Source organism: Humulus lupulus, chromosome 6 (assembly GCF_963169125.1).
Source record: "Humulus lupulus chromosome 6, drHumLupu1.1, whole genome shotgun sequence".
Classification (NCBI taxonomy): domain Eukaryota; kingdom Viridiplantae; phylum Streptophyta; class Magnoliopsida; order Rosales; family Cannabaceae; genus Humulus; species Humulus lupulus.
The window spans coordinates 215,434,540-215,457,851 of NC_084798.1; the positions used below are offsets into that span (position 1 = coordinate 215,434,540).

Sequence of the window (23,312 nt, forward strand, 5' to 3'; positions counted from 1 at the left end):
CGACGCGAATCTGACATGTTTACACGAATTGTCAGCCCTACTACCGATGCTACATTATTCTGTAATATTTTCAAATATCACTACAGAAATTTCATGCTATATGTATGATAACTTAGTGAAATTTTTTAATATACTAATATAAGTTATTATTCCAAATATATGACGATTTCAATTTTTTAGACAAAAATACCCCTAACATTCAAACACTCATTTTTTCTCTCAATCTGAACTCTCTCTCTCTCACACATCGCTCTTTCTCTCACTCTCTCACTCTTTCATTCTAATATTGTAGACCTCGAAAAAATACCAAAATTAAAAAAAAAAACTGCATTAGGGATTTCGGGGCATTACAGTTACCGGAACCACCAATATTAAATCACTTATCTGATTAGGATTGACTTAATAGTCATCCACTCAGGACAGCAGAATTCCTTATCCTGGATACCCATCATTACATGAACTTATTTGCCTGCCTGAATATGACTATATTTGCTAGGCATGTGTCTTATTATTTAATGACATGTTATTACTGTTCATGAGCATATTGAGTTTTCTTGCTGGGCTTCAGCTCACAGGTGCTATGTGGTACGGGTAAAGGCAAAAGAAAGTTAGATCATCCTTGAGTTGGAGAGCTTAGGTGACGATGTGTACATATGCAGCTACTCGACCGCCACGACCGAGGGTTGAAAGAGGAACTAGGTTTAAACCCTGTTTTGCCGCTTAGATTGGCTGGTTGTAAATTTCTTGTAATAAACTTTTAAATTATATTTTTGGGATCCCAATGTATACAGTAAACGTTCTAATGAAATGTTATATCTTAACCAAAATTTTTAATCCCTAAATTGCTAATCACACTTAGTTACACGATTTTGGCCAAATGATTCTATTAGCAAGTTTAGCATTGTTTATAAGGCACACCGTAACGGTCCCTGGAGTTTAGGGCGTTACAATGAAGGTCAGTGGGAGCAGTTTTATTTTTCGAGTATTGTATGTTGACGACATCTTGCTTGCATCTAATAATTCTGACCTGTTCACTGAGACAAAACAACTTTTGTTTAGCCATTTTGATATGAATGATCTTGGTGAGGCTTCCTATGTGCTTGGTATTCAGATTCTTTGGGATAGGGCTAATGGTATTCTTCGTTTGTCTCAGAAGACTTACATTGATCGGATCTTGAAAAGATTTAATATGCATGCTTATTCTCCTGGGAAGGTACCAATAGTGAAGGGTGACAAGTTCTCAAAGGCTCAATGTCCACAAAATGATAAAGAGAGAGATGAAATGAAAGTCGTTCCTTATGCATTACTGGTTGGTAGCTTGATGAATGCTCAAGTATGCACACACCCTATTATTGCTTTTGTTGTCGGCGTGTTGGGTAGATACTTGAGTGATCCTGGACTTAGCTATTGGAAAACGGCAAAGAAAGCCATGAGGCATCTTTAGGGTACTAAGGATCATATGTTGACTTACAGGCGAGCTGACACTCTTGATATAGTTGGGTTCAGTGATGCCGATTATGCAGTATGCGTGGATGATAAAAATTCCACTTCAGGCTACATTTATGTGATGGTTGGAGGAGTTGTTTCATGGAAAAGTGTTAAGCAGACACTCACAACTTCTTCTACGAGGGAGGGAGGGTATATGGCGTGTTATGAGGCTACTTGTCAAGCAATATTGTAACATCCCCAATTTGCTAATAAGGTTTAGGACCTTGATTAGCTTGCCTGGAGGACAATAAATGAATTAACAAGTTAATATATGAGTTTAAATGAATATGTGATTTGAATGCATGTTTAAGTGGAATAAATATGCATGTGGGCCCCGTTTGTTTGTTAGAGGTAAATTGGTAATTTTAGCCTGTTGAGGGCATAAATGTAATAATTGTGTAATATGATTAGTACCACGTGTGAGTGGTGATATAATTGTGATGCACGTGTCGAGACGGTCCTAGGGAGCTTAGTAATTTAAAAGTCACAACGGGATTAAATACCCGGCTCGGGAGGAGCCTAAGGGTATTTTGGGAATTTTATAAATTGAGTTTGAGAATTAATAGTTAATGGTTGATGGTAATTTAGTAACTTGAGTGACCAGTGGTAACCATTAAGATAGTTACTTTAGATGAGAAAAATGGTAGATTTGTAAGAAAGATGAAATGTCAAAAAAATGCCCTTGAGGTCTAGTTAGGAAAGGAATTACTTGGATGGGTAAAATAGTCTTTTGGCAGGGGTTTAGATAGCTTCAGCTGAGGGAAATGATGATTCACGTTTTAACACTTGGGCATAATCTGTTTTGGCTGAAAACTTGAGGAGAAAACTAGAAGGAAAGAAGAAAAGAGGGGAGCTGAAATTGGGAAACTTAGGAGGAGAATCAAGTGGCTTGAGGCAATTAAAGTGGAACATAAATCAAGATTTTTCAGAGGTAAGAGTTTATCCCTGTTTTATTTAAGTTTCAATCTTGATTTCTAGAGAGTGAGTATGAAAAGTGAAAGATAGTTGTGGCTGGTTTGCATGGGAATTTAACTTGGTAATCAAGAGGGAATGACTTGAAGCTGGAATTGGAGAGAGTTCAAAGTCGAATTCTTGATTGAGGTAAGGGTTCTAAGAATCTTTGAATTTTCGTTTCTGGTGTGGTTTAAGAATATTGAGGCATGGTTTAAGTTTTTCAAGCTTTGGTTTAAGTTTTTGGCCTACTGGTTTAAGTTTCTGAAATTTGAAACCAAAGAGTGGACTATGGGTGTGATTATGTGTTTGAGCTTGTTGTTGGTGTTTATAGGTTAAAAGATGGTTCATTTGGGGTTTTAAATTGATTTTGGGGTTTAGGTATGTGTTTGGGTTGAATTGGAGGTGTTTTGGCTCGGGGAAAACCCAAAATTCTGGGTTTGCTTAGGGGCGCCGCGGCCCTGTTCTTTGGCGCCGCGGCGCAAGGCTGCATCAGGAGCAGAGGACATTCTGGGCGCCGCGGCCCTCAAAGGGTAGTGCCGCAGTGCTAGGCTATTTTCTAGGCAGGGAATTTTTGCATTTTAGGGTTTTTTCACCGGGGGCTCGAGGGATGTTCTCGTTACATTGTTTTAGGAAATTGGAGGCTCCGAGGGTACGGGATTGGTCCCGGGGAGTGGTTTCGGATTGGTTAGTATTAAAGAGTGTTTTATATGTTTTGTGACTAGGTTTTCGAAGAGGCTCGGGATAGAGGACTGTAACGCCCTGGCTACCCCAGAACAGTTACAGTGAACGGTGAACCGGAAATTTGACTCGTTACTCGAGTCCTTTGGTTAAAAACGTGATCTAAGTGTTGTTACCAGGTTAAGGTGAAAACCAGTAAAAGGAAAGGGTACATTTCATTAAGTAAATAAACTGCTCATGAGCCTTTTAAAATGTTTACAAGATGTTCATAATACAAAAGAGTTGCTACAGTTCCAGATGTACAATCCCCGCTGGCCTAAGCGGCAAAAATAGGGTAAACCCCTAGTCCCTCTGAGAACTCCTTGACCGTGGCGGTCAAGCGGCCCTGTATGTACATCACATCGCCCAAACTTTCCACTCAGGGTTGGTTAAGCTTTTTCCTTCCCTTTACCTGCACCACAAAGCACCCATGAGCCAAGGCCCAGCAAGAAAACACAATATAGCATGATATAATATCAACAACGGTCGTAATAACCATTCAGGACTATTAGTCCAACAAATAGGTGATAATAGTCAAAAGTCACAATAATGAGCATCGCTCCCTTTAGCCATGTGATGATAGGGTCACCAGGGCTTAACTGATAGGTGATTCTTTCATAAGTTTGTTCAGGGCAGGTGCATGGTGATTGGTCACCAACATAACCTTCCTCACGACTCTAGAGTCGAAACTATGGACAACGTCCCCTAGCCACGTGACAAACGGTCACCGGGGTCATATACCTTGGCTATAGTCATCTGGTCGTAGACCAGGCAAGCGCTTATAAGTTCTTCGACCTTAGGGTCGGTCTCGCATTAATGCCATAGAGCCATTCAATGCGTGATCATCGACTTTAGAGTCGGTCCCTGACTAGTCAGTGTCTCAAACAGGTAATCAGCGTTCACTAGCATTTAACATGCAATCCATGTCCACATAAATCAACCAACATGCCTCAATATCAAACCATGCATGTCATATACCTATACAGGGTGCAACTGTATTCATACACTGTTTTCTTACCTCATATTCGAGCTAGAAAGATTAGAAGAACGACCCGTGAGAACGATCAACCTTTAGTCCTTTAGCGGTCACCTAATTAAAACCAAAAATGAAACATCATTAATAATAATGATCAACATAGGTTCCCACACCAGTATCTAGCCTCCAGAAGACCAATCCCAACTATTCCAAGTAGTAGGAACACTCTCGAGGCCTAAAACTAAGTTCCCGGGGTCAAAACGAGCAAACAGGGCAAGGGCTGCGGCCCTAGCACCTTGGGCCGCGGCCCCCAGGGTTCCCAGAGGCAAGGGCCATGGCGCCCTCCATCAAGGGCCGCGGCACCCAGCAGGCACAATCCTCCACCTGCTTCTTCAAAGAAGGGCCGCGGCTCTCCACCTTGGGCCATTCCCAAACGTGATTTTATCACTCCAAAGCCTCCAAAATCATACCTAAACATTCCCAAATCATCAAAACAAAGTTCCCAAGCTTCCCCCATGCATCAAAACCCTCAAAACCCAAGGTTCAAACGAATCGGAAACTCAACAATTCACAAAATCAATTCAAAGCTTAGAAACTCAGAAAACTCAATACTTAAACCTCGATTACCTTCGATTGGGTTGTTTTCCGTCAAATCCTTCAGTTAAGAAGCTTCTAATCTTTCCTAGGATCGCCACGCCTCAATCCTTGCTTGATTCCGATTCCCAGAACTCGAGATATCTTCGAATATGCTCAAACGGTAAAACGGGCTAACAAAAGGAAGAACGAGAGGTTTTCTTAACGTACGTTCTATCTGACAACTACTTCAAACTTAAGTAACCTCAAATAAAACCTAGTGCTCGGGGTCCCAAAATCACCCTGGGGACATTATAGTCAAAACCTCCGAAATTTCACCCTGATCTCAAATATTCCCAATTTTTCATCCAATAAGCATTTCTATTACCCCATAATTGACCCCGTTATGACAAAACCGCTAATCCATCATATATGACCGTCTCATGCCGTATAGCTCGAATATATCTCCATAATAATGGGATCTCATTCACAAATCAAGTTATGCAACCAGATACACAAATTTACCCTCAATGGGCCAAATTATCAAATTAGCATAATTATTTAAATGTGGACCTACATGCACGCATATAACACCATATCATAATATAATTCACATATACACGCATAAACACATTTAATGGCGTAATTAAACAGTTATGGCCCTCCCGGACTTCTAATCCAGCCATTAACCATAATAGGGAATCCGGGGCATTACAAGGACCGTGCTCGTGCCTTTGGTGCATTGGGAAGCTCGGGATGCAGGTAAGAAAACTGTAGTAGCAGGGCATGGGCCCATAGTGTTGATGCAGGGCACGACCCTAGATCGAATTATATGTTAGGGCGTAGCCCTTGATTGAACTGCTATATGTTTTAATGTTGTTTGAGTTATGCTATATGTGATTATAGTTGAGTGAACGGCAAAGGAGCCGGGAATGGCAAGGAGCCGAGAACGGCAGTGGGGCCGAGAGTAACTTTTAGCACGCGGAGTGCATATCACTAGGGTGGGACCCCAATGGATACATGAGTTATCCTTACGGTGAGGACCGAGATCCCAGACCTTAGTAACACTTCTGGGACGGCACAACCGCGTATATTTAGTCTGAAGGATTATCTGTTTATGTTGATTATCTGATATGCATATGTTATCTGTTGTGTGAGTTTTCTTGCTGGGCTTCGGTTCACGGGTGCTCTGTGTTGCAGGTAAGGGCAAAGAGAAAGTCAAGCAGCCATGAGTACGGAGAGCGTGAGGCGGCGCGTACATGTTTGGCCTGCCCGACTGCATTGGTTGGGGGCATTTTGTGAAATGGCTGTATAAAACTGTGATTTTGATGGTTAATTATCTGTAAACCTATTTTCAGTTGTAAATATTTTATAAACTGTATTTTTGGGATCCCAAATGTTAGACACTTGAAATTTTCAATGAAATAGGGTATTTTCAAAGATTACAACCTTGACTTTTGTTTAATTGCACTTTCATTCTAAAAACCTCGTTTAGCGAGTTAATTGCACATTTTAAACTCACTTAGTAACGGCTCTAAGGTAGTAGGGCATTACAAATATGGCTGCAGAATTTTATTTCAGCATTGAGTGTTGTAGACTCTATTTCGAGGCCGCTGAAATTGTATTGTGACAGCTCCGCAGTAGTAGCTTTCTCTAAGAACACTAGGAGTACTTCTCGCTAAAAGCATATTGATATAAAGAACTAGTTTGTTAAAGAGAAAGTCCCCAAGTCCCTCATTTCTATTGAGTACACGCCTACCATTAGCATGTTAGCAGACCCACTAACGAGAGGCTTACCTATATGTGTGTTTTTAGAGCATGTTGCCCGAATGATATTGTCAGGAGCCTAGCTCGTTGAGCTCAGAAGGAGTTTTGTTATTTATGTATTGAACATACTAGTATTTTGTATGGACTACTTATAGCTTGTATTTTGCTCTGAACATGCATAATGATAATTGAAGTCATTTCTTATTGTTGTTATTACGTATATATGTTTATATATATTATTGTTCATCGAAGTGACATGTACAAAAGGAGATGAATGCACGTAGTCTCAATCTGTCGTACCTCATGCATGTTTGGTTTGATAGTTAATGGTTAGTATGATATTTAAATGTCTAGAGGGCCAAGTCATATGTAATATTTGTATCCTATCGGTATGATATTATGTATGATTTATTTGACTAACATATGTGTGTTAGACAATATTGTAGTGGTTTGATTATATTGTCCAAGTGGGAGAATGTTAGAATTATTGTTATGGACTAATATAATCATAAACATTATTCCATAATCACAACCATTAACTAAAGGGGCTGTTAAGGAAAAAAGATAAGCCTAGGAGCATTTTGGTCATTTTACCTTGGGGATATATGCTGAGTTAGAAGGTTGTAGAAGCTTAAGAAAAATAGAGTGTTTCCTTTCTCTCCTTCCCTGATCATCTCCTTCTCATTCCTTTTGAATTTTTGAAGCTCAAATTGAGGGTTCAAGCTTGGGAATTGAGGCTTAAGGGTTTAGGCTTGTGTGTTAGCCATTGAAGAGGATTAAATTCGAGTTTAAGGTAAGGTTTTAGTTCAATTTTCTAGTCCTTGCTCTTTTTTTGTGTTAGTTTTGAGATTTGAGTTTTAGTCATAGGAATGAGAATTTGATGAGGTTGAGAATGGTTTAAGGCTTAGGTTTTGTTGGTTATGTGATGGACAAGTTGTGGTAATAGTTGGGAACTTTGCTTTGTGGAGTTTGAAGTGTTTTAGTAGGTTTTTGGATTGAGTTCGAAAAGAAAAAATAGCGGTTTTTGGCTGGGTTTTAGGTGGGGTCGCGACTTTGTTCTAGAGCGCCGCGATCCAAGCTTGATGAAGATGAAGGGTGGTGCTAAAAGGCCATAGGGCCGCGACATGGGGGAGAGCTGGCCGCGGCACGTGCTGATGGCTGGGAGACAGGCGCACCGCGGCGTGGTGGAGTAGGGCCGCGACCCTTAGTGGAATTTTTGGCCAGAAGTGTGTTTTCATCGTGGGAATCCAAACCTTAGGCCTCGGGATCGTTCGTAGTACCCAGTTTAGTGGGATTTGATATCCCGGGGGCTAGGTCTTGGTCCGGAAATCTTTTATTGATTGATTTTATTGATGGGAGTTATATTTGGTTATGACTAGGTGACTACTAAGGGATCAAATGATTGATCGTTCTCAAGGGTCTTTCATTTGTTATTCCACGCTCGAACCAGAGTTAAGAAAATTACACCCAGTCCAACATTATAATATGGTATGACCAGACCAATAATTTAGTAATATTAGCTACTATTAAGTATGAATAGTAAAAACAAAATTTGATAACAGTTTATTAATTATAAGAGAAATATTTAATACACTTTATATTATATTTTATTTTATACTCTTTTTAATCAATAAATAATATGTTGATTAACAAACAAGAGTGCAGTAGAGACTTTCATTATCACTCCTCTCGTTATAATGATATTTGTTCTGCATGGTGGTGTTAATGTTATGGTTGGATTACTCCACAATAATTAAGTCTTTCATTTACACTGAGCTACATCTAGCCGAGGGCGTGGCCAATTTAACCTTTAAAGAAGAAAGAAAAAATTAATATAGGTCATGTCATGTCATGTCATTTCATTTACAGTATTCAAATTGGTGGACCAAAAAATTTTGTACAATATTATCTTTTTCTTTATTTTCAACTCAATTATTATCAACCAACAAAAACGACAAAAGATGATATTGAGCTGTCCTGAGGAATAGGGACGGGAGACGCCTTTCAGAACCAAATGTGGCAGTCATGCAGTGACTCTTATTATGGAGCTGGATTGCTTGCGTGTGTGCAAGGCCATTGTCAACAGCAACATTTGCCACGCTTGGTATTGACCTTGCTCATATTGAGTGTGTAGCTAAAGATTTCCAAGTTATTATTTTCTATCATTGTAGAGAATCCTATTGAAAAGTGCGTCGGATTATTGTTCCCATCTATAATATCATTTATATATATATATATGAGAATGTTTTTAATAGGAGTTTTAATATATATATATATATATTATTGTTTTTAATAAGAGTTTTACTTTAATCCCTACCGGTAGGACTCTTAGTGTTTACAACCCGTGAATAGTTTTCGGTGCGATTTTTTTTATGACCGTGTATATTGTAGCTATTTAAAGCATCCTTCAAATTTTCAGAAAATTCCGAATAGTTTACAGTACCGAAAACTAGGTTCAAACATGTTGTTGCACGCGTGACTCATTTTTTTTTATGTGCATAGAAAACATGTTTAAACCTTGTTTTCGGTACTGTAAATTATTCGGAATTTTCTGAAAATTTGCAGGATGCTCTAAATAGTTACAATATACAAGGTCATAAAAAAGTCGCGACGAAAACTGTTCACAGGTCGAGAAACACTGAAAGCTCTATCGGTAGGGCTTAAAGTGAAGCTCCTATAGACGAATTATGCTCTATATATATATATATATAATTGCAACAACACGAGATCTTAGTAACATATATTTTTTTCTATTTCAACCATAACGTTAAAAATTACACTAAAAAATATATTCTTTATTATTATACTATATTATAATAAAATAGAATATTATTTTATTATTTATTTATTTAATTAATTAATTAAGTAAAAATATTATTATTAATTGCATGAAACTTATTTCATAAATATATATTGTTATTTTCCGTTTTATGTTTAGTGTATTTGATTTTAATATTAGAATGTAAATTTGTAATATTTTAATTATCTTTTGTATCTTTAATCAATTTCAATGTTAATTTATTTTTTTATAGTGAAGAGTAAGAATTTTCATACACAAATTAAAATAAATTATATAAAATATTAATTATGAAATATTTGAAATTTTATTTAGTTAGCGATATTGACGATATTAATACATAAATTTATGTAATTGGTGTACTTAAATAACTAACTTTTAATATTTATAGCATAAATAATAAATATTTTCTTTTTTAGAACTAAACATTTTTTTTATTATTTATGCTACAAAAATTAAAAATTATGTATTTAAGTGCAACAATTACATAAACTTAGGTATTTATGCCATCAATATATATATATTTAAAATGTTTGACATTTGCCTCTTAATTGGAAAAAGTAACGGTTGCAACAAAAAATAAACATTAAGTATTTATGTTGTCAAAAAAACAAATTAGATATTTAAGTGCAACATAAACATGAACTTAGATATTTATGACACCAATATCCTTTTCTATAATTTGATATGTAATTTCATATATCATATTTTACTTTCTAAATAACATTTTACATTCTAATATGGTATTTGAGCTAAAGAAAACTCAAATGAGTATCCGATCTAAATCCAAACCAACTGGTTAAAAAAGGAGAGCCAACAGAACCACTTGTGATTTTGCAATAATTAGGCAAAAAGAGTCATTTGCGATCCATACATCTAAGATTAATAAGTAAAAATAACCACCATCTTGAGAGAATATTAAAAATCCCACATAAAAAATGTATAAGATCATCTTACTATTTATAAGAGCATAAATTAATTCATTCATCACCCATTAATTTTTGTTAAACCATAATTACATTCTCTAATTGTATGATTAGTTATAGGACCTTCTAGTAGCTAGCTGTATATGGACAGGTGTCCTTATTTCCTTTTATTTCCTCTCTATCGTGGGTTATATAACCCTTACTGTGTAATAGAACATTAACAATATACCAGAATATTTCATTTCAACATTTTACCTTTTCTATTTCTGTCATGGTATCACGAGCCCTACAGCCCTAATGGCATCCGAAATGAGTTCTGGGTCTACAAACCCACCTTCCCCTGTGCCAGCAGCCGGCGCTTCGCTGTCATTTTCTGGTGTTTCCTCCTCCGTTCAGTCATCCGACTTTCCCTCTGTAAATCAATCAATTGCTGTCAAACTTGATGACTCTAATTATTTAGTATGGAAGATGCAGATGCAGAATATTATCATAGCAAATGGTCTTGAGGGGTACCTCGACGGTTCGGTTCCTTGCCCAGCTCAGTTCTCTGATTCTGCTTCCACAATCGTCAACCCAGATTTTCTCTCATGGCAACGATACAATCGCCTACTCATGAGCTGGCTATATGCTTCTTTGTCTGATGCTCTCCTTGGACAGATTGTTGGTGTTACCACTGCTGCTGAAATATGGTCATCCCTGGAACAAATTTTTACTACTGCATCTTTTGCTAAGATTTCAGAAGTTCGTACTACTCTTCAATCTCTCAAGAAAGAAGGTCTCTCTGCTATGGTGTATTTACAGAAGATCAAGTCCTTGTGCAACACTCTGGCTTCGGTTGGTGACCTAGTTTCTCTGAAGGATCATCTCATTTATCTGTTGAACGGCCTTGGCCCTGAATACAATGCATTTATGACATCCATTCAGGCCCGCTCTGCTCCAACCACCATTGAAGAGGTCCATTCTCTTCTTTTGAGCTTTGATGCTCGTTTAGACAGACAGACAGCCACTGCCTCTTTAAGCTCCCTTCAAGCCAATTTCTCTAATCTTTCCTTTCCCCGACCCAAACAGAAATCCATTCCTCCCTGTTTCTCTCCTCGCCCTTCTTCTTCCCCACCTCCATATTCCTTTCGTCCCTCCTCCCCTTTCTCTTCGCCCTCCCCTCGTCCTTCCACCCGCCCCCAATGTCAAATATGTTTTCGTACAGGTCACACTGCCCAATCTTGCTATCATCGTGCTAATCTGAGTTACCGTCCTTCCCCATCTCCTTCCCGTCCTTATTCTGCCCTTTACTCTCATCAGCCTTCTTCTCCGTTCCCTCATTCTGCTTCTCCAATGGTTACTACGGGCACTGTTACTGACTCCCATTGGTATATGGACTCCAGGGCCTCCCATCATTTCACTCCCGATCTTAATCTTCTGGACACGGTTCAGCCTTTCACTGGTGACGATCAGATTACTATGGGTAACGGTAAGACTATTCCTATTTCTCATGTTGGCCACGCCTCTTTACCTGCTACTGTATCTTCCTCTCCCCTTCGTTTATGTCAAGTTTTTCACTCACCTTACCTATCTAAAAATTTGCTTAGTGTTTCAAAGCTGTGTCGTGATAATCATGCCTTCGTTGAATTTCATCCACATTGTTTTTTTGTCAAACATCAGGACAGTCACAAAGTTCTTCTAACCGGCCTGTTGAGTGATGGCATTTACCGTGTTCCTGCCCCGTCCTTGTCCGCTCCAGCCACTCTTCTTTTGATGTCAAAGTCTCCAGCGTCTGTTTGGCACTCTCGTTTAGGTCACCCCTTTTGGGATGTTGTCGCTCAAGTCTCATCTCTTTGTAATTTTAAACTTTCCAAGAATGATGATGTTCCTTTTTGTACTTCTTGTCAACTTGGCAAATCTCATCGATTACCTTTCACTGTTTCTGTAAGTCGGGCTTCCCGACCTTTTGAGTTAATACATACAGATCTTTGGGGTGCCTCTCCTGTTCTTGCTATTACTGGAGTTCGTTATTTTGCATTATTTATTGATGATTATACCCGGTTTACTTGGTTCTATTTGTTGCATACCAAAGATGAAGTGTTTCAGGCTTTTATTCAGTTCAAAACTATGATTCATACACAATTTCAGGGGGTTATTAAACGGGTTCGTTCGGATTGGGGTGGGGAGTTTCGTCCCTTGTCTTCCTTTTTTACTCAACATGGCATTTCTCACGAACTTTCCTGCCCTTATACCCCTCAACAAAACGGTCGGGTTGAGCGTAAAAATCGTCATGTGGTGGAACTCGGCCTTACTCTTCTTGCCCATGCGAGTATGCCCCTTTCTTATTGGCCTTATGCTTTTGCTACTGCCGTCTATTTAATTAATAGGCTTCCCACTCGGGTTTTGGGGTCTCTTAGTCCATTTCAATGCCTATATCACAAACAACCATCTTATGATTATTTTCGCATTTTTGGGTGTGAGTGTTTCCTATTCCTTCATCCATATAATCCTCATAAGTTACAGTTTTGCTCCTCCCCTTGTGTTTTTCTGGGATATAGCAGTAAACATAAAGGCTACCTATGTCTACATGTTTCCTCGGGCCGTATCTACACTACTCGGCATGTGGTATTTAATGAACATGTTTTCCCCTTCTCTGCCGTGTCCAGCTCTTCCCTTCCAACTCCATTATCCACCTCTCCTCCCACACTTCCTCTCCCTTCCATGTTTTCTCATGTGCCTCCCTTTCCTCCACATCACTCCCCTCGCCCTTCTACCCCGCCTCCCATGCACTCTTCCTCTCATGTTCCACTCTCTCATTCCTCTTCCCCTGCCCCGTCCCCGTCCCCATCCCCTGTACCCCCTCTGCCAGCCACTCACACCGCCCCTCTCAACACCCATCCCATGGTCACTCGCGCCAAAGATGGCATTCATAAGCCTAAGCTTTTTTATAATATTGTGGATTCTACTCCAGTTGAGTCGTCCAACTTTACTGAAGCTAGTAAGCTTGAAGTCTGGCAGCAAGCTATGAAACTTGAATTTGATGCTCTTCAATCTCAGGGCACTTGGACTTTAGTTCCTCCACCACCAAATTGCAAAGTTATCGGTTGTAAATGGGTTTATCGTCTTAAACTCAACTCTGATGGTTCGGTTGACCGATTCAAGGCGCGCCTTGTAGCCAAAGGTTTTCATCAAACCCCAGGCCTGGATTTTCATGAAACTTTTAGTCCTGTCATCAAGTTCACCACCATTCACATTGTTTTTTCCTTGGCTGTCTCTTACAATTGGCCCCTGCATCAAATCGACATTCAAAATGCCTTTCTTCATGGTGATTTGACCGAGACAGTTTATATGGCTCAACCCCAAGGTTTTATTGACTCTTCTCGTCCTCACCATGTGTGCAAGCTCTCTAAGTCACTGTATGGCCTCAAGCAAAGTCCACGAGCTTGGTTCCTCAAGCTTAGTACAACTCTTCTGGATTGGGGATTCACTGGTTCTCGGGCAGATTCATCCTTGTTTATATATCGGTCTGGTGCTGTTCTCTTACTTGTGTTGGTTTCTGTCGATGATATTGTAATTACAGGTTCCTACTCTGCTTCTATCCAGCGCCTCCTTGCTCACTTACAGTGCCGATTCCATGTCAAAGATCTCGGCCAGTTACATTTTTTTCTGGGCATCCAGGTCTCTCGGAATTCCTCTGGTCTTCACATGTCCCAGTCCAAATACATCCGTGACTTGCTGCACAAGACTGGTATGCTAGACTCTAAGCCGGTTTCCACTCCTATTACTTTGGGTTCCTTGTCTCTCCATGATGGTATCCCTTTATCTAATGCGACTGCCTATCGAAGTATTGTTGGTGCGTTACAATATTGCACTATTACGAGACCTGATATCGCATTCACTGTAAACAAGCTGTGCCAATTTATGCATGCCCCCACCACGACTCATTTTCAGGCAGCTAAGCGCGTCTTGCGATATCTAAAAGGCACGGCCCATCTTGGTGTTCATTTACAACGTGATTCCCTATTACAGCTTCATTGTTTTACTGATGCAGATTGGGCGTCCTGTCTTGATGATCGTCGTAGCACCAGCGCTTACTGCATTTTTCTGGGTCTCAATCTGGTTTCCTGGTCATCCTCTAAACAGCGAGTCGTCTCCCGTTCCAGTACTGAATCTGAATATCGTGCTCTTGCAAATGGCGCCTCTGAAGTTTGTTGGATTGAGTCCTTACTTGCTAAATTGGGTATCAATCTCTCATCTCCTCCCACGCTCCACTGTGACAATGTTAGCACTTTGCATCTTGCCTCCAATCCTGTTTTTCATGCTCGCACGAAGCATGTGGAAATTAATTATCACTTTGTCCGCGAGCGGGTCAATGCTCAGTCGCTGCTTCTTACGTACACTCCCTCTACTGATCAAGTTTCCGACTGTTTAATAAAGCCGCTGGTCACCTCTCGGTTTCAAGCTCTGCGAACCAAACTCACCGTGCTGCCTAGCCCGATGTGTTTGCGGGGGATGTTAAACCATAATTACATTCTCTAATTGTATGATTAGTTATAGGACCTTCTAGTAGCTAGCTGTATATGGACAGGTGTCCTTATTTCCTCTCTATCGTGGGTTATATAACCCTTACTGTGTAATAGAACATTAACAATATACCAGAATATTTCATTTCATCATTTTACCTTTTCTATTTCTGTCAATTTTAAAATGAAACTTTTACTTATCACAAACTAACACTAATGCAGTATCCCACTCCCTTGCAAAACTAGTCCTCCTTAGAGAGTGCCAAAGTGCGGTGGTCCCGCCTTGTATTTGGCTTTATTGCTTGAAAAAATGACAAAGACTAGAGATAGGCTGTTCAAATTTGGTATATTGCAGGATTGTACTTGTCTCCTGTGTGGAGTTGAGAAGGAATCTGTTGCTCATTTGTTTTTTTGAGTGTAATGTCAGCAAAAGATGTCTGCAGGAAGTCAAAAGATGGCTCCATTGGCAAGCTAAATCTGTTTCTTTGCAGCAGTTGGTTAGGTGGAACAATCGGTCTAAGCTTAGCAAATTCAGAAAACTCTGTTATGCCTCCTGCCTTGCTGCTCTGGTGTATCATCTTTGGCAGTCCAGAAATGAAGCCTTGTGGTCATTAAAAATAGCTAGATTAGATCTAATTGTAAAAAGGATAGCTGAGTCTGTTAGAAATAGAATCATATTTGTTTGGCCTAAGCATATTGGTCAGGATGATATAAAATGGTTTGAGGAATTATAGGTTGCTTTTTTGTTCTATTTTGGTGGTCTGGTGTATAGTCTGGTGCAGGCCTTGAAGTGAGGTGCTGTTAGCTTGTAATTGGTTATTTGGTGAATATACTTTTCTGATTTCCCAAAAAAAAAAAAAAAAAACGACAAAGACATTTCCATCATAATATCTGGATATTGAATAAGCAAAATTGATCACTATTTCCATTTCGATATGACACAACAAGTTAATATCTACCTGTTCCTAAAGAACTTCGACCAAAACAATATGCCACGAATCTGGAAAAAAAAATTGTATATATGGCCGGCGGTGAGACAAGGATCCAGAAACTATAGCTAAAAGACACTAATATATATATAAACTTTTCATACATGGAACTCCAACTACCCTCATTCCCAATAATTTTCTCTTCCTCCATTTTTTTGTTTATTGTGGTAAGCACACTCAAGAAAAGAACTAAAACCAAAAGCACAGCTTCAACACTCCCACCCGGACCATGGCAGCTACCCTTTGTGGGAAATATCCTCCAACTTCTTGGCTCTTTACCTCACCATGCACTCAGAGACTTGGCCAAGAACTATGGACCATTTATGTACCTAAGATTTGGGGAAGTTCCAACCATAGTAGTCTCTTCCCCAGAGTATGCCAAAGAGGTGATGAGAAATCATGATGCCACTTTTGCATCAAGACCCCAGAGTTTGTTCTCACAGATTATGTTGTATGGCAATTCTGACATAGCCTTTGCTCCCTATGGTGAGTATTGGAGACAGCTTAGAAAGCTATGTATGAAAGAGCTTTTGAGCACAGCTAGAGTTCGATCTTTCAGACACATTAGAGAAGAAGAGATGCATAATCTCAAGGAATGGATTGCTTCAAATGTTGGGTCGGCTATCGATCTTAGTGATAGGATTCAAACTTCAACATATGGAGTCACTGCTCGGGCTGCCTTTGGTAAGAAAAGCAAAGACCATGAAGAGTTCATATCAATTGTGGAGGAAAGTATTAAGTTAGGAGGAGGCTTTAAGCTTACAGACTTGTTTCCTTCTTTCAATTTTCTGGCCTTGATCAGTCATGCAAGGGCTAAAATTGAGAGACAGAAGCACAGGGCTGAGAGGATAATTGAAAACATCATCCAAGAACACAAAGAGAAGAACAAGTCATCTGTGGAAACTGCTGAAAGTGAAACACATGAAGATTTTGTAGATGTTCTTCTAAAGTTTCATAACAAGGATGACCTTGGTTTTTCCTTAACAAGTAACAATGTCAAAGCAATTATTTGGGTAAGTTTTTCAATTTTCTACTGCTTTCTATGAAGTTATTTATATATTGAGATGTATGCACATATGTCTGTATTGCTAAAATCTCAAAGTTTAACCACGCCACCTTCATTTTAGTCAAAATTTTCTGTAGTTCGTAGAGTTAGTAAAAACTAATTTTCATCATATATATTTTAGGACATCTTTTCTGCAGGGAGTGAGACATCGGCTACAGCTGTCGATTGGGCAATGGTAGAAATTATAAGGAACCCAAGAGTAATGAAAAGAGCACAAGAGGAGGTGAGGGAAGTCTTTAACAGAAAAGGTACAGTTGATGAAGAAGGAGTTGCTGATATGAAATACTTGAAATCTTTAGTCAAAGAGACACTGAGATTGCACCCTTCTAATCCATTGTTACTACCAAGAGAAAGTAGGGAGAAGTGTGTGATTAATGGTTATGAGATACCTGTGAAAACCAGGATCATAGTTAATGCATGGGCAATAGGAAGAGATCCTAAATATTGGAGTGAACCAGAGAGTTTTATACCAGAAAGGTTCCTTGACAGCACCATTGACTTCAAGGGGGGCAATTTTGAGTATATCCCATTTGGTGCAGGAAGGAGAATATGTCCAGGCATGTCATTTGGTCTCATCAACATTGAGCTTCCCCTTGCAATTTTGTTGTACCATTTTGATTGGAAACTCCCCAATGGAATGAGCCATGAAGATTTGGATATGACTGAGTGTTTTGGAGTAACAGTGAGGAGAAAAGATCATCTTGTCTTGATTCCTATTGTTCATGATATTTCATGTGTTGAAAAATCAAAAAGTGGATGATGTATCTGGTTTATTGTTTCTTAAGTTGTAACTATTTATTGGAAATTTTAATAAAGATGGAAAATAAATAATTAAAGCCTGTATTAACGGATTCAATGCTTTTTCTCTTCTTTTTATTTATTTATTTTTTAAAAATGATTGTTTTGTTCACTGTTATAGTAGCCAAAATACTGAAGTAGTTAAAAACAGAGGACTCTGTTATACAGGATCCCCTGCATTCAATTTTCAATAATTAGTGTTTTATGTTTCTTAATTTTCTTCTTCAAACTTGATTTGTAATAAGAATAAGCCAGTGGAATATATTGGGAAAACATTAGAATACTAAAGTGAATAGAAAAATATCAAGAACCACTTTATTTTAAGCAAGCTAAGGAGATTAACATCATATAAGCTACAGAGGCAGTGAACAATTATAACAGAGTAGGGGTAGAACTACAAGTCTATATTGTACCAATTGCGGATACATATTTGAAAAATACATTTGAATTTATACTTAATCTATATTATACCAATTGCGGATACATATTTGCTACAAATTAGTTTGTAAAGTGATAAGAAATTTTTTAAATAGTACTATACTTGATAAAAAAAAAAAAATAGTAGCAGTAGTAGTAGTAATTTATAAATATACTCTTGCTTTATTCCAATCACAATATTTGTGAACTTTAATAACCTTCAAAACAAAGTTCAACATTGTCTAACATTAGATCTAATAACTTCAGTGATTTTTCTATGGATGACAGATCATATATTTTTGGTAGGAATCAAGTACAAATCATCATCCTCTATGATTTTGCTATCGAAGATTGATCATAAATAGTAGGAATCAAGTACAAGTCATCTTTTCTTCTCATTGTAACACCAAAGAACTCTGTCATATCCAAATTTTCATGTTTCATTCCATTGGGGAGTTTCCAATCAAAGTGGTATAGCAAATATGCTAGAGGAAGCTCAACATTGATGAGACCAAATGACATCCCTGGACATATTCTCCTTCCAGCACCAAATGGAATGTACTCAAAATTATTGCCCTTGAAGTCAATAGCACTGTCCAAAAACCTCTCTGGCAGAAAATTCTCAGGTTCAATCCAATACTTGGGATCTCTTCCAATTGCCCAAACATTTACCATTACTCTGGTTTTCATAGGTATCTCATAACCATTAATGTCACATTTTTCTCTACTTTCCCTTGGAAGTAACAAAGGAGCTGGAGGATGCAACCTTAGAGTTTCTTTAACAACTGATTTTAAATATTTCATCTCATCAATTGAGGTTTCATCCACTGACCCTTTTCTGCCAAAGACTTCTCTCACCTCATCTTGAGCCTTTCTCATCACTCTTGGATTTCTCATCATTTCTACCATAGCCCAATCCACAGATAAAGCCGATGTTTCACCTCCAGCTACAAAGATGTCCTGAAATAAGTCACCATTTTTCATTTCATTATTCATGCTTATTTTCACAAACTTATAGAAGAAGTACTTATTCTATAACAATAACTTTGATAATATAAAGAAGGTGATGTTGATGAAACTTACCAAGATTACTCCTTTAATATTGTCCCTTGTTATGGTGAACCCAAGATCTCCATTGTTATGAAACTTCAGAAGAACATCAACCAGGTCTTCATGTCTTCCACCTTTCTCTGCTGAAATTTCATTCTCTTTTATGTGCTCCTGGATGATATTTTCCAATATCCTCGAAGACCTTAGTTTGATGCTCTCGAACTTAGGACGACTTTTCCAATCAAGAAAACTCAAAGAAGGAAACATCTCTGCAAATTCAAACCCTCCAGCTGCCTTGATAGTTTCCTCCATAATCGATATAAACTCATCATGGTCTCTACTTTTCTTGCCAAAGGCAGCCCGAGATGTGATGCCATAAGATGATTTTTTAACCATTTCAGTAAGATTGATAGCTGACCCAACTTTTGAAGCTATCCCTTCAACAAGATTAAAAAGCTCTTCTTCTCTAACGGGTTGAAAAGATTGAACTCTTGCTGGGCTTAGAAGCTCCTGCGTACAAATCTTTCTGAGCTGTCTCCAATACTCACCATTTGGAGCAAATATAATATCCGTACAATTATATGCAATGATCTGTGCAGCAAGAGTTCGGGGTCTAGATGCAAAAACAACATCATGAGTTCTCATGACCTCTTTAGCATACTCTGATGACGAAACTATTAGAATTGGAACTTGTCCAATTTTGAGGTACATGAGTGGCCCATGTTGCTTGGAAAAGTCTCTGAGTTTAAGATGGGGTAAAGAGCCGAACAGCTGGTGCATATTTCCCACTAATGGTAGTCTCCATGGTCCTGGGGGTAGCTTTGAAACTGAGTTCTTTGTTTGATCTCTTTTCAAAACTATAATCACTACCATAAACACAAAAACGAAGGAGAAGAGGATTGGGAAAGAAGGTAGTTGGAGATCCATTTGGAAAGTAATGAGAATGAAGGTCTAATGTATTGTGTCATAAAGATTGGTTGCACTAATAATTATGGTTAAAAGGACGAGCTTTCATATAGCTTTGGAGTTATGGAGTTAGACAGGGATAAGGATGAGTCTTGTTATTTGGCAACGTTAAGACGTCTAGAACTCTATATTGGATTGCACCTCGATCAGGACTGTGATTATGCTTTTGTTATGTCCAATAAGAAAATTCCACGTGGAAGATGCCTTAGCCATACACATGCCTATTTATATTTATACCTGTTTTGTCTTAGCTTCGAAAAAAAAAAACGAAATTTTGACTTTGATAGGTAACGACACAATAATTTGGAGAATGGGTCCATAAAATCTTCGCTTTAATACAAAACTTTTTGCCTTTTTTGAACAGTTTCGGTTGTACTTTTAAAGACATATTAAACAGGTCTGTGAAAGATATATGGCTTAAAAGTGAAGCTCCACCGGATAATTTTCTTACATGGATAATTTTCTTTATAGGGTTTTATTTTAAGTTATATCGGTGAGACTTTCAGTATTTCTCGATTCGTGAATAATTTTTGGCGTAATTTTTTTGATGATCGTGTATATTGTAGCTATTTAGAGCTTCTTGCAAATTTTCAGAAAATTCTGAATAATTTACATTATCGAAAATTATGTTCAAATATGTTGTTTTGCACGTACATAAAATAAATTAGTCATGTGTGTAATAACATGTTTGAACTTAGTTTTTGGTACTGTAAATTATTCGAAATTTTCTGAAAATTTGCAGGATGCTCTAAATATTTACAATATACACAGTCATAAAAAAAATCGCGCTGAAAATTATTCAAGAGTCGAGAACACTGAAATCCTCACCAGTAAGACTTAAAGTGAAGGTCGTATAATAGAATTGTCATTTATATATATTTATAGGGAAGATATGATTCTTTAATAGTCTTTCTTACTTGGGGGCTTATCTAACCCCTTTTATATATATATATAAATATTTATTTATAGGGAAGATATGATTCTTTAATAGTCTTTCTTACTTGGGGGCTTATTTAACCCCTCACTTCATTTCGAGGATTACATACCTCAAGCCATATTATGCATTGGATTATTTTTTTAAAAACAAGTTTTTGTAAGATCAAAGTATTGTTAGAGTAACTAACTGACAGGGGTAAATTTTTTATCAAAATTGGCTACCGGCTATACATTATTATATTATATTTTCAAATATCAATATTTATACAAGTAACTTTTTACGGAAGAAGAATTAATCAAGCCGTAGCCAACTTAATATATCTTTTTTATATAATAAGTGTGTAGATAATGAATTTTTTTTATTTTAATATTTTTTTTTATTTTTTAATGTTAATTTTAATGAAATATTCTTATATTTAATGGTAGTGTGTAAACATCACATAAATTTAAATAAAATAAAATAAATAATTAAAAAATTAAAATAGAATATTTTTGAGATATTTTACAATGATAATTATTTAAAAATAATAAATAATTAAATTAATTAAAATATGATATTTTTGAGATATTTTACAATAATAATTATTTAAAAATAATAAAATCATAACTTAAATAAAATTTAATTAAACCTAAACTCACTTATTAGAATAATATTATATTAAACATATAATATAATCTACTGTCAATTAGCAACAACTTATTTTTTTTAAAAAAAAAAAAAACTAGCACGAAACTTATATTTTAAATCCACGTATAATATTTAATATTACATTAAATATATAATATATAATCTTTTGTTATCACTCCCAAATTCAAAAATTAGAACAAACATAAACTTTAAAAAAATATATATTTAATTAAAACATGATATTTATTTGAAATTTATATGACATTAGTATAGATTTAATAAAAATAATTAATTAATTCTATAAATAAAAATACAGAAACGTACATTGCATGTTACTTGTACTTGTATCTATTATATATATTTATATATATGTTGACGCCGTTTTTCGCAAATTTAGAAACTAAGAAAAGAAGAGTAAGATTTTTACATGTTTCAGCAGTTAAAATCTGCCTAGTCCACGAGTCAATATTATTGATTCGTAATACTCTCAAAACTTTCTCAGAGAAATTCAACAGAGTATTCTCTGTATAATATTCTGCATGAATAAAAATGAAATTTCCCATGCTATTTATAGACCTGCTGGTTGACATGGGGGACCAAGTCTACTCTTTCGCCTTAGGAGAATTAAGTCAGGTCTGGGGACCAGATAAGGGTGCGTCCCGGATCACTTTTAATCTTGATTTCCTTGTTCGCTCATTCATTTTACTAACTATTTTTTGTTTGTGTATATTTCAGAAGACTCTGACATGTCCAACCCGGTGGACAAGATGAAGCAGGCCCTCGAGATCCAGGCCGCCAAGGAGAGGGTCGCGCCCAGGAAAGCCGCTAGGAACGCGCCTAAGCAGACGCCAGTACCCAAGATTCAATCCACCGAGGTGGCCCTGGCAGCGGTTCCGATCACGACAGTTGACCCCGCAACTGTCCCCGACCTTCCCACTCACACTCCAGTGATTGACCTGGACCGGGAACCAATGGCAAGCCGGAGCTCCGGGAAACGAGCCGCAGACTTGGACGCGACAGAGGCGGAACCAAGAACCAAGAGGGCCAGGACTAGACACGTTGGTTCGGCCGGGGAGTCATCCGGGGAGAGTCGCTCTACTGCCAAGGAACTCACGGTGGCATCGCCTCTCCCTGTCCATCCGGCCTTACCTGAGGAGGGAGAGGCAGTCCTGCAGGATGAGCAGGCCAAATTAGTTACCCAGACTTGGGAGAGTGGTCGGGAAAAAATGGAGGAGGTTTACAAGGCCTTGTCGATTCGTCGTCAGGTTGAATTTGCTGAGCATCCGACAGCATTTAGTGCCCCCCAACCAATCATGGATCGGTTGATCGCCGAGACGGGTTTCTGCCCCAAATTGGGGCAGGACACAACCCCGTTCACGACGGACTTACTGGACCAGGTGGGGAATACCATGTCCAACCTCGAGTTAAAATGGTACGCCACCATCGCCAGCCAGGACATGTTGTTCATCTCCCAGGCCCTCCGCCATCAGGCCATCACTGTAAGTTTGCTTTGCATCTTCTTTCTCTTCTTCTTCTTGTTTAGTTAGGACTCTTTCTAACTTTGCTTTGTTCCAGGATGCTCTACTGGCTCATTGTGTACCATCGTACTATTAGGTCCGCAGTAACTTAATAATAACAATCGGGCATATATCGGACTACTATCGATCCATTATCGTACTTAAAAGGGTGTATAGATTTAAAATAATAATCGGGCAACTATCGGGTAGCCATCATACCTTTATGACCATAGGGTAAACAAACT

The 23,312-nt window shown here is 38.0% G+C and overlaps 2 protein-coding genes across 2 annotated transcripts; one reads left to right on the forward strand and one right to left on the reverse strand.

Annotated features, from left to right (window-relative positions):
• The first annotated feature begins 15,729 nt into the window (after positions 1-15,729).
• Positions 15,730-17,598, forward strand: LOC133783222 (cytochrome P450 71D11-like). Its single transcript, XM_062222768.1, has 2 exons — positions 15,730-16,702; positions 16,877-17,598. Exons 1-2 carry the CDS (start codon positions 15,794-15,796, stop codon positions 17,513-17,515), a joined length of 1,548 nt encoding a protein of 515 aa, XP_062078752.1. The 5' UTR covers positions 15,730-15,793; the 3' UTR covers positions 17,516-17,598.
• A 532-nt stretch (positions 17,599-18,130) lies between these two features.
• On the reverse strand, positions 18,131-20,085 carry LOC133783224 (cytochrome P450 71D11-like). Its single transcript, XM_062222770.1, has 2 exons — positions 19,054-20,085; positions 18,131-18,930 (listed from the first exon to the last, which is right to left on the reverse strand). Exons 1-2 carry the CDS (start codon positions 19,945-19,947, stop codon positions 18,301-18,303), a joined length of 1,524 nt encoding a protein of 507 aa, XP_062078754.1. The 5' UTR covers positions 19,948-20,085; the 3' UTR covers positions 18,131-18,300.
• Between the last annotated feature and the right edge of the window lie 3,227 nt (positions 20,086-23,312).